Below are 17173 nucleotides of genomic sequence, written 5' to 3'. Positions count from 1 at the left end.
GTTTCTAATGGTCACCCAATCCAACCCGAACTCAATCTAATCCAAAATTATCGGATTCTGAACAAATAACTCAATTGTGAGTCCATATCAGATTTTCGTGTCGCGTACAAAATTATCACCGAATATCATCATTATTACGAATTGGGATATTTCACAAAAGCATTGTGAAGAAGAACAATGTCAAAAGCAAAAATACAAATTTATATTGTCCAGCTCATTGATATTTTCCCTAACTTTCGATTACAATATAATACTCCTAAATTAGTTACACTAATGAAGAAAAATCTAAATAAGGGGAGAATCGAAATTGGACTTCACAAATCACAATGACTACAGAGGAGCAGCAGAAACAGTCACAAACAATGCCGTGTTTGCAGAAGAAGAAGATGTCAGAGATGATCGAAACGCCAGAGACCGACGACGCCCCTGCGCTCCCCGACCAGGACTCCGCCCTCGCCGCCTTCCGCGCCAAGGAGGAGGAGATCGAGCGGCGGCGGAGCGAGATCAGAGAGAGGCTCCAAGCGCAATTCACACGCGTCGAGGAAGAAGCCAAGCGCCTCCACCTCATCCAATCGGTAAGTTTTTTCTTCAATTCGTCAGTTGTAGATCGGGAGGAACTATCGATTGATTGCGGATCCGTGGCTGATTAGGAGCTCGATTCCGTGACGGATCCGATGCGGAAGGAGGTTGCGGCGATCTGCAAAAAGGTCGAAATCGTGAACCGAGATGTGAAGATTTTGGGGATCAACTGCCAGAAGAAGGTTTGATTTGATGATTTGATGATTTCACGCTTTTTCTTATTCTCATCTCCGATTTCCAGATCGATTCATCTCTTTCTTCGGAATTTGTAGGAGAAAGAGTATAGAGAATCGGCTGAGGCTTTCGATGAGAAGAAGAAGGAAAAGGCGCAGCTCCTTGCAAAATTAGCTGAGGTAGATGAAGCTCTTGCTTTACTGATTTCAATTTCTGCAGATTTGTTGTTGATGTTGTTTGATTTATGCAGTTGGTGAGTGAAAGCGAGAAGCTGAGATCAAGTAAACTAGAAGAGCTATGCAAGAACATATAGAATCAAATTATCCCTTTGTTTTTTCTTTAAATTTCTTGTGTTCTTCATCTAATTATCTTCTTTTTCATCTTGTTTGATTGTCTGTTTGAAGATTTGTTTTTCCTTTTGTGATTAAGATTGAAAAGCTCACTTAATATTCGACAGTTCCTCAAAATATCTTTCAAAAAAGCAGCAGCATATGATAATTAATACAGTATGATTTGATATAATGGATTTCAATAAAATAATTAACTGCTTTTAGGCTAAGCAAGTGTAGCCATTAAAGTCAGATTTAACTACATTTAATATGTAAAGGTTCAAATTAACTTGGGGATTGATTTAATTCATAACTATTTTAAAATGAGAATTTCAGAATTTACATAAGCATAATGGATATATCAACTGACAACATGAGAGATAAGACACTAATAAGTTCCTATGTTAAGTTACTTTTCAAATAAACAACTCGCTAATTTAATAATCGTCAAATTTGATTAAATTCTCAATCCTCTTCCTATTTTAAAAAGTTTAACTAAAAAACTAGTACTATTAAGTTTTAAATTATTTTTTTATCAATTATTCCCGGTGGAAAATTTTGATGGCCTAAAATAACATTCGTTTAAGCAAAAACAAACATTGTTCAATGTTCACCTTGTGGACGAATAATTTTACCAAAAATAATTTGCCTATGATTATTGCAAACAATTAAAAACTTCATTGTTTTTGTTACTAATTTAAAAGTCATGAAATGAGATTGTAATTTCACAAAAATGCATGTAATTTTAGTAAGAGCGCCATATTCTATCTGCATATTATTTGAATTATAATTAATTATTTAATTTTTCTTGATTTCAGTATAATAACTCAAATAGTTACTTATAAGTAACAATGAGCATGTAATTGGGCCATAATATAATATTCATATCAAGCCCAAAAGAAATAATCTCGGCCCTTTTATCGATACTTCATCCCTAAACCTTTCCAAATTCTCGCCGGCGAATAGCCCTAGCGGCGGCGAGGCAGCGGCGGCAGCGCGATTATGGAGACCACAAGCCCGACCGAAGAGAAATCATCCGGTTATAATCCTAACAGTGGATCCAATTCAAAGCCCAAAATCGTGGTGATAATGGGCGCCTCGGGATCAGGCAAATCCAAATTGGCGATAGACCTTGCATCGCACTTCCCGATTGAAATAATCAGTGCCGATTCCATGCAGGTACTGCTTTTTTTGTTTGCTTAAATTTGTTAGCTGAAGTGTATGGCGGTTTCAGGTTATTGACAACTACGATTTTGCCCTAGGTTTATCAAGGGTTGGATGTTCTTACTAATAAAGTTCCTTTTGATGAGCAAAGAGGTTGTTTCTCTTGTTTCAGTGGTGAATTATGGAGCTTTAGTTATTCATTTGCTAATTATGCTTGTGTGTGTGTGTTTCTGTACCTACTGTTAACAGGAGTTCCACATCACCTGCTGGGGACAATTTCTCCAAATGTAGAATTCACTGCTAAAGATTTTCGTGATTCTGCTATTCCGGTGAGATTATTATTATCATATTCACTATAGCTCGATTTCCTGTTTCTTCTTGTTTTAGTCATTTCCGTTTGATTTTGGTCCCAATTTCATGGAAAACTATTATACGATGACATCAATGATTAATATGTTGTTGCAATTTCATGACAATCTTCTGTAGTTTCAATTACTAATTACATGGTGTCTAATTTGCCTTTTAGCTTATTGATGAGATCTGGTCTCGTAATTGCTTGCCTGTTCTCGTCGGAGGAACAAATTACTATATCCAGGTTAGCTTCTGTCTCACTGTATCTTCGTGTGCAATCATCATCAAACTGCCTTGTTACTATCATCTAGTCATTGTATTTTTGTGAATTTGAGAATCTGCCTTTTCTACTCATCTACTAAGGCCATCATGTTTCCACCTTATAGATAAGTCTGTGTTGTTTTGTCAGGCTCTTGTAAGCCGGTTCCTGTTGGACGACCATGCAGAACCTCTCGAAGCAAACTACTTAATGGATGATCATGGTAAGAAGAATTTTGGTTGCTTTCATTTTATTACCTAAGCAATAGTGTTAAAGTATAGCATTTCTTTTACTTTATTGGAGATAATGAGAGACCAGATAATGAACTTGAATCACCAGAGGAAGATTGTCTTTATACTTACAGTCGTCTTAAGGAGCTCGATCCAGTTGCAGCAAACAGAATTCATCCAAATGACCAGAGGAAGGTGAGAAACTTCTTAAGATGATGAGATCACATTCATCAATTTCGTAGCATTTTTTTTCTAGCTTTACTCCACGTTTTTACCCTTTGTGTTACCTTCATGTTGGTCTATATGCGACAATGACACATATATAGGGTGTCCTAATTATTGTAAAATTGGTTCTGATAACGGTAGGTGATTGATTTTACCATTACACTATATTTATTAAAGTTAATCGTTTCATATTGGGAAGTTGCATTGGAGACAGTACTTAAGATGCTAAACTGTAATGTTGTTAAGTTGTAGCCTTGGCTATTCACGTGAGTTCGTATGATTTCTGTTCTTTGTTTTGTCTGTAAAACTAGTGAGATAAGATTAACAATCACATATGTACATGGTTGTTGCAGATCAAGCAATATCTTACTTTATATTCACATCTTGGAGTTCTTCCAAGTAAGCTTTTCCAGGGGAATACCATGCAGGTACTTTCTACTCAGTTTCTTTGCTTATGATATAATCTCCGAGTACACTTCACTTCTTAAACCATGGCATAGTTACGTAATATGTCCTGTCATGAAACTACTGTATTTCCAATCCGGATACGTGTTCAAACATGATAGCATTGACTGTATCATATAGCTCTCATTTAATTTCTTAATTTGGAATATGGCAGGGCAGAACTGGGGTCAAGCTGATAGTTTAAGATACGATTGCTGCTTTATTTGTGTTGATGCATCTCTCCCGGCATTGGATCTATATGTCAACCAAAGAGTAGATGTCATGGTTTCCACTGGTCTTTTTGAAGAAGTTTGTGATATTTACAAGTCGAATGCAGATTATACACGAGGGTTAAGGCAGGCAATTGGAGTCCGGGAATTTGAGGATTTCCTAAATTGTTGGAACTCACAATCTCAAGAGTTGCCTGCATGCCCAGTGCTGCTCAAAGAAAATATGCACCATATCTTGAATTCCTCCGATGAAGACCAACTGACACTTAAATTAAGAGACGCTGTTGAGAAAGTGAAATTGAATACCAGAAGACTTGTTCGTCGGCAAGTAAGTAAACCCTCCCATTTGTATCTCCATATTCCATATTTCAATTAAATGCTGTTGAAATGTTTTAGGCCAAAATTTGTTTAGACAAGTAGTAGGTAATTTTTGGCGGTATTTGGATACAAACTTAACTGAATATATGCTTTTTATGAGTTTTAGTGTATATTTTTACATGGTTTCGAACTTTAATGAAGTTATAGTTTCTCGTATATCCTTGGTAACCTTTAATACTTCGAAAACCTTTCTCAAACAGAGTGGTCATGCCAGTCACCATCTTCTGTCATTTGCTGTTGATACATGAGTTTGCTATCTTGGTCTTCTTACGTTTGAACTTTAACAACTGTTCACTATTTCCTCAACAGAAGAGACGGATCAGTCGACTTCAAATGCTGTTCGGCTGGAACATACACTTTGTTGATGTCACAAGTTGCTTGCAAGGTACACATCCTTTCCAGTCTTTGTACATCAGTCTCTGTAACTTACAACCAGAACCATGGGGATCGAGTTCACTTCATGCATTCGCAAGTTTAAACTGAGACGTCCCGTTTTTACAGGTGCTTCTGACAATTCATGGTCTGTGAATGTGGTGGAACCATCAGTTAACATCGTCAAATCTTTCCTTGATACACCTGCCAGCGCGAAAGCTACCAAAAGAGATGTCGAGGACACCAAACTGGCTGAGAGAGACCTTTGGACTCAATACATTTGTGAAGCATGCGGCAATAGGGAGCTTAGAGGTGCTCATGAGTGGGAGCAACACAGACAAGGGCGCAGCCACCGGAAACGAGCTTCACGCCTGAGAAAGTCGGGCATCTTATCAGGTGTAACCAAGAATACCAGTGTGGATTAATTTTTGTTGCTATTAGTTTAAGTGATGCAGTCAAATAGATTCGGAATGTTGAGTTGAGAAAAGTACTTTAGCCTCTTAATGGCTTCTAAGCTATCCATTTGCTTTGCTGCTTCGCCCCACCGCGCTTTAAGTTTTTACTCGTTGCATCAATACATGTCACGTGTATACTATAGTATGAACATTAACTGCATCAAGTGATGAAATGATATAGTACAAGGTTGAAATATATTTATTACTTCGTTTTTTCAACAATAGAATTAACAAAATAGTGTTCAGTGAAATTATGTGTTGGTATTAAATAAAGTAAAAGAGAAAATAAAGTATACAGTGATGACAAAATAGGAGATTAATAAAGTGATGCGATCAAAAGAGTTGTTTTTTTTCAATTAAAAGAGTAATTAATTCGTTTAGTTTAGGATTCTCTCGGAAAGGAATACAAATCGATTAAATCGAAATGGATTGAGTAACGAGGGTATGATATTTAACCCCAAACTATAAGGAAATGGTCCCCTTTTTTCCAACTAAATTGAAGTGGAAAATAAAATCCCATTGTTATGTCAAAAATTGAAGTAAAGTAGTCAACACTTCACTCTATTGATTGATACCCAATTTATGTGAAAATAATTAAAGGCATAAAAAAAAAGCATGTGTTTGTTGTTTTGTGTCTTTTCTTTGATAATGCCTCATTGATAAGGCATGTCACCTCACCGGCCATAACATGTAATTTCTTCTGAAAATTCTATAAAATAGGACCATTAAGATATTCTTTTTCATGGCTAAAACTCCTCAACACACATTAAATTTATCAATACTTGTGGTTCACAATGTGGAGTAAACATGTAGGGCCTGTTTGTTTGGTGTGAATCTATTATGTGAAAGTAATTTTATTCTTGATATTTTTTTTTATTTTTTTGTGTAATTTTTTTTAATCTAATATAAAGAGTAATAAGAATCCTGCAATTTTCAAGATTTTTATTTCCTAGTTTGTCTTAATTATTTTTTTCTTTCTTATTCTAAGTTTCTCACACATTTAGATGTTTAATACGAGTATTATTTTATTAAAAACAAATGTAATAATGTTATTATTATTATTATTATTATTATTATTATTATTATTATCTAGTGCGGTTATCATATCAATTAATAACTTATTAAGTAAATTTTCATATAATTTTTTTACAATTATAGGAAATCATAATTTAAACTGTAGTATCTTAATAAAATTATTGTTGTTTTAATAAATTACTAATAATTTTATAGATAAGTTTGTGAGAGTGAGGTAGGTAGGTGTTTTTCACGTAGGGGTGCAGCTTCACGTTTGTTGTGGAAACTACTGATGAAAAGATGTGGAAAGGAATATTCTATATTAAAAAAATTAAATATAAAGATAAAGTGCCAATACTTAAAAAGTCAAGAATGATTTTCAGGTCCACGTGTATATTTTTTATATGTTAGCCATAACTTTATATTCATTTACATCCACGTGCGAATTTCCAACTTTGTAATCACATGGTCTACGTAACAGTGTATTATTCTAGATTGAAGTGCTCAGTTACTACTTTTAAATAAAAGTTAATAAACGCACCTATTCTCTCATTTACTAATAATTTTCAGTATAATTACTCGATTATCTCAAAAATGGAGAAGATGTAATTACTCAGTTTAAATTTATATATATATAGAAAATGGATGAAATCAAAACTACGAAAGATAACTTACCGATTATTTAATATATTCTGGAATTAAAATAAATAATGGTGAAAGTCAGTTGCATGGGACGGTAGTAAAATATGTTGTGCCAACTCCACTATTATTAAATGCTAGTATTATCTTTTTTGGTTCAAAATCTACAACAGTTTAGTCTTGTATTTTAATACTCCTACTACAGTATTAGTTTAAATATGGTATTCTCGATTATAAAAATATGTAGTCAATATTGCATCAAAATCTAAGAAAGAGTTGTCAATTATATTATACGACCTACTAATGCATGTTATATTAATCAAAAAGTATATAAGTTTGTTTAATTAATGATAAGTGAAATCCACGAAAAGTGATTAGGGTTTTCTCAAAAAGAAATCGCGGTGATAACTTACCGATAATTTAATATATCAGTGAATTAAATTTAAGAAATAAAATTGATCGATTAATATACTTCTTGATGGCATATCGTCACATGTATTCATTATTTCTAGTGTTGTAGAGTAGTAATTATTATCAACCAATAATATACTATCATGATACCGTGTATGCCATTAATTAATCAAGAAATGTATTCACCAATCTTTACTTCTTGCATAAAAAAGTACTACTACTTTGTAAGATTTCCATTTTTAATGTGTTAATTTACTCGAAGTTATAATTCTCACATATTTTCAACGTTAAAATTGGGAGTATAGTTTACCCTCTTAAATTCACAACATGTCCAATATTTTGCGTAACAAAACGACGTCGTTCAAGCAATCAATCAAAACAAACTTTATTCATACTTTTGAAAATCATACAATTGTGAAAAAAATGAGAGCCAGATCTCATAAATCGCAAAAGACGATAAAACACAACTTTAACTAGTAAGACATTTCTCCTCCACCATTGATCAGGTTTGGATCACTAGGACAAGACAACATGAGTGAAAGAGAAACCATTATAATCAATCATTGTACCCTAAACTCCACTAGTCCACCCACAAATTCAACTCCATGGCTCGATCATCCACCTCATCATCATATTCACTCCAATTGAACCCTTTCTTCATACCCAAAGGAGTTAGAAGCATCCCCTCCGCCATACTATCTAGCAACGCCGGCATGTTAAACACCGCCTCCTCGTCCACAAATCCGCCCGACCAACAATCCTCAGACGATTCTGTCTGACCAAGGTCAACAGAATCGTCCTTTTCGCCAGACGAATTACTGTCTGGTGAATTTATTATTATTTTATTCTCTCGGGAACTGACCCTAGCGGACTGAGACGTCCATATAGGGCAGAAATCCCGGGCGGCCTCTGAGGCCGCTCGCTGGATGTCATGGTGGGAGGCCGACCGGGGGCGGGGGAGCCGGGCGGCGGCCTCCGGGAAGTTGAGCGGCGCGTGGTCCACACGCAGGGCCAGGGAGGCCACGTCGTGGGCGACCGCGGCCGTCTCGGGGCTAGGGAAGGTCCCTAGCCATATTCTTGATTTCTTGTTAGGCTCACGAACCTCGCACACCCATTTCCCGCCGTTCTTCCGCCGCACTCCCCGGTAGATGGGGTGGCGCGTCTCCTTCACCACCTTCCGCCCCGCCCGTTTCTTCCCTGCCGGAGTTGGTTTTTCCGGCGGAGGAGAGTGATGGCGGCGCGCGAGATCCATTTTTGCATTCGGATTTAATGAGAAATATTGGGAGAATTGTGAGTTTGAATTTTGATAATGCATGAGGATAGAATGAGAGAGGGGGCATATATATATATATACATATATATATATGTGAAATAGAAAGAAAAAAAAGTTGATGAACCTTTGAAAAAAGAAAAAATTAAATATGATGTGACCGATGACATAATATCTTGCATAGTAATGGTCGTCATGTTTTGAATTTTTTGATTAATTAAAAATGTTTTTTATTTACTTGATGTGTATATTTGTGTTTCTTACTAAGGGTTCAAATTTCACACAAACCTCTTGCTAATTGTGATGTTATGTTTTGAGATATCAAGATCTAGAAATAAGGGTTTTCTTGATTGTGGTGGATTCCGAGGGAATCATGGGGTCGACTGACTCCATCAGCGGCCTATGAGGGCTGAAAACCACGCTCTTGGAGTCGTTGTAGATCTTGCAGTGCAATAGCTTTGTTACAACCTTAAGGATTGTGGTTCTTTCTGTTCGTTAACTGCCATCTATTGTTAATAACGACCTTCTTCAGTGTGTCTGATCTCACGAGTTATGTGTACAGTATATATTGAATTGCTTTTTTTTTCACTTTGTATTTAACAACGAGTTCTTCTTGAACGATTAACTTGATAGAACATACTATTGTGACATGAAAATGATTATTAGAATAGTAGGGAATACATAAACATGTGTATCCGGCCAAGTCATGGGGCCAATTTTGATGGCTACAAAAATCATGGTATCGATACAAACATTATATAATGTCAATTAATAATGATTTTCGTTTTCTCAATAGAAAAAAATTGTGGTCTAAAAGATATAGCGTAACAATTACTAATATAAAGAGAGAAAAATAAAACACGTGGAGGTGTGGGTATTTAAGCACGAGGGGAATTAGAAAAGGAGCACGTGTAGAATAAAAATGGAGACAACAGCAGTTGGATATTGAAAGACATATAAACAAATGTGGAGAGATAATCGTCTGCTTCTTGACTTTTTGGCTTATGGTGGGTACCCTTTTGCGGCCGCATGATCCACACATCTATTCCACACTTCACTCACCACTTTCACTAAACTATTTTACTATTAATCTATTTTTACATTATGTACTATTCCATCCGTCCACGAAATATAATTCAGTTTTTCTATTTTGTGTCGTCCATTAAAATTAGTCTCTATTCATTTGTAGTAATTTTTTTCACTCTAATTCGGTGAATCTCGATTGAATTAATTCTAGCAACAATGCATTAAAGTCATATCGTCCACAACTATAATTATTTTTTTGTGAATGGAAGTATTATCATTTTTTATAATTTCCCGGGATATCCCTTCTGCCGAGGACTAGAAGACTAACCCTTGTCCCAACGGCCAGTGCATTGAGCAGTAGGGGACAGGTCAAATGGTTCGCACCATTCACATAAAGAGATCGAACCAATGAATGATCTCATACTTAAGGGACGAGGTGCTGGACCACCAAGCCAGTCATGTTATTTGAGGTAGTACTATCATTTTAATTTAAAGACATGTGAGCTTTGGTCTTTTCTTTTTGTTTTCTTGTTTATTTTTATATTTTCCTTTTGTAGTTATTTCCGATGAGAGCATTTGTTTATATGTATATAGTATTGATTTTGTCCGTCTTTTGTTGTTTCTAATCTATGCCTTTTTTTTCTTGTTTATATATGCAGTATATGCTTCATTTCTTTTATAGTTATGTGAGTACATTTTTTGCTTTTATCTTGATTTCATTTCTTGGTGTTGTTTCTTTTTTTTTTTCTTTTGTTATCTTGTAGCATTTTTTGCTTTTATCTTGATTTCATTTTTTGTTGTTGTTTCTTCTTTTTTTCTTTTGTTATCTTGTAGTGTATGTTTGATGCAATTCTTTTGTAGTAATTTTTGGATAGCATGTTTGCTTTTATTTATTTGTTAATTTTGTTGTTTTGTGTTGCTGTTTCTATTCTATTCTACATTCGTTACATACTACAGTAAAATTACAGTTTAATATTATAAGTACTTCTCTTTGTTAGAAATCTCAGTTTAATATTTTAATTTGTCCATCACTAGAATTCTCAATTTGATATTTTGATCGAACACAAAATTTGTTTTGATGTTTTTTTATAAATACAGTGTCATATCAATGTAAATTGCATTCTTGATATTTTTATATACTCCGTCCGTCTCAAGGAAGATGACCTGTTTCATAGGTGCCACGAGATTTTATGCAGTTTTATTTTGTGTACTAAGTAGAGAGAAGAAAGTAGAGATAAATATGTTTTCATTTTTAATAGTTGGTGGACGAACCAAAAGGAAAAATGTGGACCATTTTTAGTGGGATAGATGGAGTATAAATTTATGGTTGTTAAGTGATTTTATGGACAAAAATAGTGCAACAATAAAAATATAAAGCAATAAAACAGTTATGCCACAAATAGAAGTAAACGAGACAATGTAAACTCTAAAAATATTTCGATTCGATTGCACTCTTGCTGCGTGTTTCAAATAGTTATGGGTTTGTATTTTTTCAATGTATAGTACGATTATTAACTATTTTAATGATTTGTAAAATCACATGTGGATTGTGGTGTAAATTCAATACTACTATATTAATAGCCATCCCTGTCACGTGATGATTCACATAATTTTATATTGACTTTCTAAATCAGACAATTCACATGTTTGATTAACATAAGATCTATCTTTCTTAACAACCATGGCAAATTACAAATGTCTTTCTACATGTGGGTCCTTCGCTTAACTTCTTGGGATTTTATTGGTGAGGTAATGTGTTTCTTTCTTTGTTATAATTGATAATTATACATTTAGGGCGTGTTCATTTTATATGATATGGAAAGCCTAGAATATTATTTTGATGCGATAATATACTGTTTAACCATGTAATCTTTTGACCATTTCCATTGTTCAACATCCAATGATTAGACCCAGAAATTAAATTAGCAGCCTTATTTTATTATTTAACTAAAAAGGTATAAGGAGTATTGTGTCTAAAATGACCTCACTCGAAAAAATTTCACATCCCGCCACCTCCAAATTTAGGGGCAAATATGGTATATGTCCCTCATTTCTAGGCACAGCTCTCAATCAAGAATTTAAAACCACCTCAAAATCAAGAATTGAAATATTGGTATTTGTGGCTCAAACAGTGCGGGCCCGAAACTATTTCTCGGGCTGACTTCAAAACTAACAACAAACATGAACGCATATTTAAGCCTAGAAATACACCATTTTCTGCCCATATAGAGAAACTTGAACAGGCCCTAATACTCCATCCGTGCCATAAAATAAGGATTTTAGAGACATCAGGAGTTTAATGCAAAATTAGTAAAGTATTAGAAAAGTAGAAAGTTAAGTGATTGAAATATTGTTAGTAGAGAATGAGGCTCATCTTATAAGATCGAAAAGACTTGCCACAAAATAGAAATGGACTATTTTTGTGGGATAAACAAAAAAAATAACTATTTTTATGGGAGGAAGAGAGTGTCAATTATCATTTTTGAGATATTCATATTTGAGTTCTTACATGGCAAGAATGTGGTATCAAAAAGAAATTAACTTAAATATCTAATGACATAAGTTCTAGTATGTTTTGTTCAGTCATGATCCGAATTTGTCGTTAGAGGTGGCAAGTCATGGGTAATCATGTTTAAATAGAAATAAATGCGAAAGACTGACGTCAAGTCATGGGTAATCCTGTTTAAATAGAAATAAATGCGAAAGACTGACGTGTGAAGTGGCGTGTTGATATAAAATATTAACACGAGAGTTGTCATAAATCGAAAATGTCATGTGTAAAAAGATCAATTTAAGTATATATAGTGAGTCGATTCTCATATCAACAATTGATTTTATGATGAAATATTACTCGTGAATGGTTGTTCTCCCTTCACATATCGTGTAAGCTTCAAGCTTGCTTAACCTTATCGTGAGCTACATTTTTTTTCGAGGTTTCTTGGTTCCATATTTGGATAAGTTAGACCCAAGTGATTAATTGGGCCTATTATATAGAAATGTTTCATATTAAGTGGGCCACAATTCATAGTTAATGGGATAGGAAAAAATGTTCTTAATTTCAAAGGCTGTAATCGGGTTGTGAAAAACTGACACGGCCCATTTCATTAAATTGATTGGGCCATATATATTTGGAAAATAACAATAATTATGACAAAACTCCATAGCATAATAGTAGTAATTAAAATTTTCAAAATATTTTAGATTTTCGGTTCGAATTCAAATAATTATTTTTTGGATATTTCACATCTATTTATATTTATAATTTCTTAAATTTTGTATTTTTGGATCGAATGGAATTAACCATTAATTCAAATTGGAGTTCAATTATTCACTCCTACTTTTTGAAGATAGTAGTAATAAAAATAAATGTAGCACATGAGAAAGACATGTAAAATGGGACCATGCATAATTGCATAGGCTTTAGGAAAGTCGTAATATGCTAGAGAAAGTTGGTCGCTATTTACTTCTAAAATTAGCATGGCTTAGTCTTCGTTGAACACGTGAGCTCCACTTGTCCAAAATAATTTTTATTATGTAAAATTCATTATAGGATTAATTATTATATGGTTTGTATATGGAGCATTATTTTCATTTAATTTAATTGAATAATTGACTATAATATACATTTTTAGTTGGATAAAATATAAATAGAAAAAAGGGTCTAAAATAATACATATATGTGGTCCTAAAATTTAGGTAAGGACATATATCTAAAATTAATATGGGTGCTGGCACGGTAACCATAAATAGCTCCATCATGTGACATTTTTTATGCTACTTTATTTCAATATTGTATTTTTTATAGCATGTGACAAATATATAGTAATACTATATGTGTGTAACACGAAAATGCACCATCTATAGGCATGAAATATTAAAACACTGCATGCCAAAATTGAAGTTGATGTGTATTTGACTCAATTGATCATTTAAAAAAAAGGTATTGGCCTATTGTCTGTATTTTTCCAATAAAAATAACATACCAACATTGGTAGAATTGAAGGCCTAACCATAAATTGCTCCAACACTCTTACTAAAACAAGATCCCAATTTTGGAAATATTATAGATAGTTCAGCAAGTATGAATTACGGTTTTTCTTTTCTTTAATTTTTATGATTAAATGAACATAAATTTAGAGGTCGCGCCACAGAGGACTCAAATCTGAGCCTTTAGCCTCAAACATTATTAACCTCTCTAACACTTGTTCAACTCACACACACATTACTGCTACTTTTTCTTGTTCAAACATTAGTAGTATACAATATATATACAAGGAAAAAAATATAACTTGTTACAAAAACTATAAACATTAAAAAAAGAATTAATGACATCAAATTGAGTAACGAATTAATGACAATAAACATCAAATTGAATGACAAAATGACATTAAAATTGAATTATAAAAGGGGTGAAATTAAATGAAGACGACCAAAAATCAATAATTTATGCACTGACACAAATCAGTTGCCATTTCGAAACAAATAGGTTTTCTATTAAAGATTTGTGATAAAAATATTGGACCCCATGAAAATGTGGTCCATATAAAGAGAGATAATATAAAAATACATGAATTGCGATGAGATTTTTGGAAGTCTCTTATGCTTTTACAATAATACTTTATTACTCCTAATTAAGTACTGGGATTGATGAATTGAGTAGATTATATTTTGTATTTTCACATAAAATATTTATTACAATTAAATTGTTATGGCTAATTAACTACTCGTACTAGAACCCTCGAGATTCTCTCTCCATTCGTGAAATATTTTGCCCTTTTTCAGGTTGTTATATACTTTCTTGAAATAAGTGAAAAGGGACCAAAAAGCATAATCGGCAAATCAAATCTTCATTGCAAACACTTTCAAAATTCGAAATGATGATTTTGGATTCCACTTTCTTTTACCTTTTCATAAGGTGGAGTTTCTATAAAAAACAATGAAATGCTTCAAATTAATACAACAATAATGAATTCTTAGTATATTGGAGTAATTTTTATATCATGAATTTGGATTTGGAGAAAATTATACTCTATCGTGCGTTCGCTAATAAATATCACATTTTACTTTTACTACTATTACACACTAACGAACATAAGAAACACTTAATCTATCATGATGCAAACTCAAACTGTTTAACTACGTGACATTTAATTATGGACGAAAGGAGTATATAACACACGAGCGAAATTCTTTATTTTTATGCATATTTGTATTACCACCCACAGAAGTTATAGACTTTAGCATGAAAATGAGACTAGTCCAAAGTATATTGATTTCCAAATTATACACAATTTTTTCCCAAATCCAAATTAATAGACAATTAAGAAAATTGTCGAAATAATATTACAATTAGTTACTCCATATTTGAAAGTTGAGTAATTGACCAAAAATCTTGCAAAATTCCTATTTTTTCTGACAATTTGCTAAAAAAAATTCTCTATAAGTGCCACAAAAACGACTCCATAAAATTGAAAATTAGCTCAAAATTATTGAATTTAAGATTTTTTTTTTAGTACTAATTGTCTGTTTCTATTATGATATCCATAAAAATTATGTACCACGTTAATGACTGTGTCAAATATTAACAGTATATTGTTCTTTCATAGAGTAAAGGTCATTGCACTATAAAAACATCAACTTATTATTATAAAAATAATTACGAATAAATGTAACCATAATTTGACCGAAGTTAATAATTTTTGGCAATTTGCCAAAAAAATAAGTTCTCCATAAAAGGAAGATTTCATGGTCGGCCATAACATAACATGTCCAATCTACAGTCTGAAATTCCAAAAACTACACCAACTAAAATCACAAAAATCAAATTAAAAAAAAAAGATATTGAATTAACGATTAATTATAATTAAACACCCAAAATCTAATTTCTATCCCCCAAAAACAAGAAGAAAATTGTCAAATTATTGATGAAAAATCAAAGATTCTTACAAGCGTAGATCATGAATGAAAACTCATGCTTATCTTCATCTTTCCTCACCATCTTCTCCTCCAGCCACAGCCTGCTATCCATCCCGCTCCGAGTCCTGAACATGAACACCGCGCACCCCGGGCCCGAGCCCGAGCCCGAAAACCAGTCGTACACATCCCACATCAAATCCACCAGCAATCCGTCCAGGAAAATCGTCTGATTTCCCCTGAAATTCCACTGCAGCCTCTTCACCCTTATCACCGTCTTCCTATCCACGCACACCGACAGCACCGGGTGCTGCTTCATCCCCTCACCGTCTCCGCCGCCGCCGCACTGGATCACGACGTCGTGCGCCGCGCCGCCGTCGCGGAATTTGGCCTTGGTAGAGTACATCGCGTTGCCGGAGAAGTGCTCCTGCCGCGACACGAGTGCGAATTTCGCGATTTTCGCCCCCGATTTCAATTTCCTGAGGTAAGCCTCCGGCGCCGATCCGCCGCCGCCGCCGAGGATCGGGCTGAGCTCGGAGTCGATCGCGATGAAGACGTAGTAGCCGTCGACCGGCTCCGCGCCGGACTCGTACCTCGCGGCGGAGAGATCGTAGAAGATCTCGATCGCGCTGCCGTGGAATTCTAGGGTTTTGGCGCCCTTGAGCTTCCGGAAAATCCGCGAATTGGTGGTGAGCTTCACCGCCGCCGCCGATTGGGCGTCGCCGAGGGCGATCGCCAGCGATTGAGAGACGCTGCTGCGGCTCCACGTCAGCGTCACCGGAATCTGCTTCTGATTGGAGAGCGTCGCTCTGTAGAGAGACGTGACCGCATTTTGAACGGAAGGGGTTAAATTTGGGGAAATGCAGGAATTCGGAGAGTAGCTCGAGCACGATGTCTCCGAAATCTGCACCGAGTAATCGCTGAAGCACGATGCTAAATCTCTCATTTCTGCGTTTGGAGAGAGAAACAGAGGAAGGAGAATGGCGATGGCAATGGAGTTTGTATGTATATGTAAGTATCGAATTGAACTCTCTTTCTCTCTCTAAACAAGAAAAGGAATGGGGAATTGAGTTGAAAACTTAGAAGGATTCTTTTATTTATTTCGTGACAGATAATTTAGTCTGATATATCCGAATATTTAACATGGAAACAAAAACTAATTATAGTGGATGAAATAGGGAAAAACCATAAATATGAATTTATTTGTAAATTCGTAATTATTTGATGGTCAATTTTTTTTTGAAATTGTATTTGATATTTATATATGGATGCGATGCTCTAGTATAAGAAATAACGTTCATTTGATTTATTTATATATGGATGCGATGCTCTAGTATAAGAAATAACGTTCATTTGATTGAAAAACGTGAACGATGTGTTACAGGTAGGTGACTATATATTCTTTTCGTGTTATAGTTGTGAACGATTTGAATATTAAATAAAAAAAGTAATAAAGTTAAGATGTGTTCCGTAAAATTTTACGAAGCCAAAAAATTATATGCTGGCGCCATTCATACAGAAAATAACGTCATGTGGATGAAAACATCAATAATACTAATGCATATAAACGATCAAATATTTTGTCATGGACCGTATTTTTTAACAAACATGTTAGTATATTTTTTAAAACTCGTATCAAAAAATGGTATGTATTCTTGTTTCGTATTATCGAACGGAAGGAGTATGATTTCAATGTCTATTTGTTGGGTA

The 17173-nt window shown here is 34.4% G+C and overlaps 4 protein-coding genes across 5 annotated transcripts; 2 read left to right on the top strand and 2 right to left on the bottom strand.

Moving 5' to 3' along the window:
• Positions 1–220: 220 nt before the first annotated feature.
• LOC125215318 (actin cytoskeleton-regulatory complex protein PAN1) lies at positions 221–1202 on the top strand. Its single transcript, XM_048116703.1, has 4 exons — positions 221–575; positions 651–761; positions 852–932; positions 1004–1202. The coding sequence occupies exons 1-4, from the start codon at positions 327–329 to the stop codon at positions 1064–1066; spliced, it is 504 nt and encodes a 167-aa protein (XP_047972660.1). The 5' UTR covers positions 221–326; the 3' UTR covers positions 1067–1202.
• Positions 1203–2012: 810 nt separating this feature from the next.
• On the top strand, positions 2013–5279 carry LOC125210673 (tRNA dimethylallyltransferase 2). Of its 2 annotated transcripts, none has more exons than XM_048110234.1 (10): positions 2013–2261; positions 2345–2399; positions 2496–2575; positions 2773–2841; positions 3007–3079; positions 3196–3281; positions 3665–3739; positions 3936–4313; positions 4673–4748; positions 4865–5279. In XM_048110234.1, exons 1-10 carry the CDS (start codon positions 2085–2087, stop codon positions 5158–5160), a joined length of 1365 nt encoding a protein of 454 aa, XP_047966191.1. In that variant the 5' UTR covers positions 2013–2084; the 3' UTR covers positions 5161–5279. The 2 variants fall into 2 exon arrangements, with proteins under 2 accessions (XP_047966191.1, XP_047966190.1); XM_048110233.1 differs by having other exon boundaries at positions 3160–3281.
• A 2332-nt stretch (positions 5280–7611) lies between these two features.
• LOC125216334 (dehydration-responsive element-binding protein 1F-like) lies at positions 7612–8555 on the bottom strand. The gene has a single exon (XM_048118025.1). The coding sequence runs from the start codon at positions 8504–8506 to the stop codon at positions 7835–7837; it is 672 nt and encodes a 223-aa protein (XP_047973982.1). The 5' UTR covers positions 8507–8555; the 3' UTR covers positions 7612–7834.
• Positions 8556–15482: 6927 nt separating this feature from the next.
• LOC125209180 lies at positions 15483–16409 on the bottom strand. Its single transcript, XM_048108790.1, has one exon. The coding sequence runs from the start codon at positions 16407–16409 to the stop codon at positions 15483–15485; it is 927 nt and encodes a 308-aa protein (XP_047964747.1).
• Between the last annotated feature and the right edge of the window lie 764 nt (positions 16410–17173).

The sequence above is a fragment of the Salvia hispanica genome, chromosome 3 (assembly GCF_023119035.1).
Source record: "Salvia hispanica cultivar TCC Black 2014 chromosome 3, UniMelb_Shisp_WGS_1.0, whole genome shotgun sequence".
Lineage (NCBI taxonomy): Eukaryota > Viridiplantae > Streptophyta > Magnoliopsida > Lamiales > Lamiaceae > Salvia > Salvia hispanica.
Note: the sequence above shows the minus strand (reverse complement) of the source record. Positions and strands in the feature narration are given on the sequence as shown.

Excerpts from the sequence above, each read along its gene's own strand:
- LOC125210673 (XM_048110233.1), top strand. The coding sequence starts at position 2,085 with ATGGAGACCACAAGCCCGACCGAAGAGAAATCATCCGGTTATAATCCT. Across the intron at positions 3,282-3,664 it reads ATCCAAATGACCAGAGGAAG|ATCAAGCAATATCTTACTTT; the intron begins GTGAGAAACTTC and ends TGGTTGTTGCAG. Across the intron at positions 3,740-3,935 it reads TCCAGGGGAATACCATGCAG|AACTGGGGTCAAGCTGATAG; the intron begins GTACTTTCTACT and ends ATGGCAGGGCAG.
- LOC125215318 (XM_048116703.1), top strand. The coding sequence starts at position 327 with ATGACTACAGAGGAGCAGCAGAAACAGTCACAAACAATGCCGTGTTTG. Across the intron at positions 762-851 it reads GGATCAACTGCCAGAAGAAG|GAGAAAGAGTATAGAGAATC; the intron begins GTTTGATTTGAT and ends CGGAATTTGTAG. Across the intron at positions 933-1,003 it reads TCCTTGCAAAATTAGCTGAG|TTGGTGAGTGAAAGCGAGAA; the intron begins GTAGATGAAGCT and ends TGATTTATGCAG.
- LOC125209180 (XM_048108790.1), bottom strand. The coding sequence starts at position 16,409 with ATGAGAGATTTAGCATCGTGCTTCAGCGATTACTCGGTGCAGATTTCG.
- LOC125216334 (XM_048118025.1), bottom strand. The coding sequence starts at position 8,506 with ATGGATCTCGCGCGCCGCCATCACTCTCCTCCGCCGGAAAAACCAACT.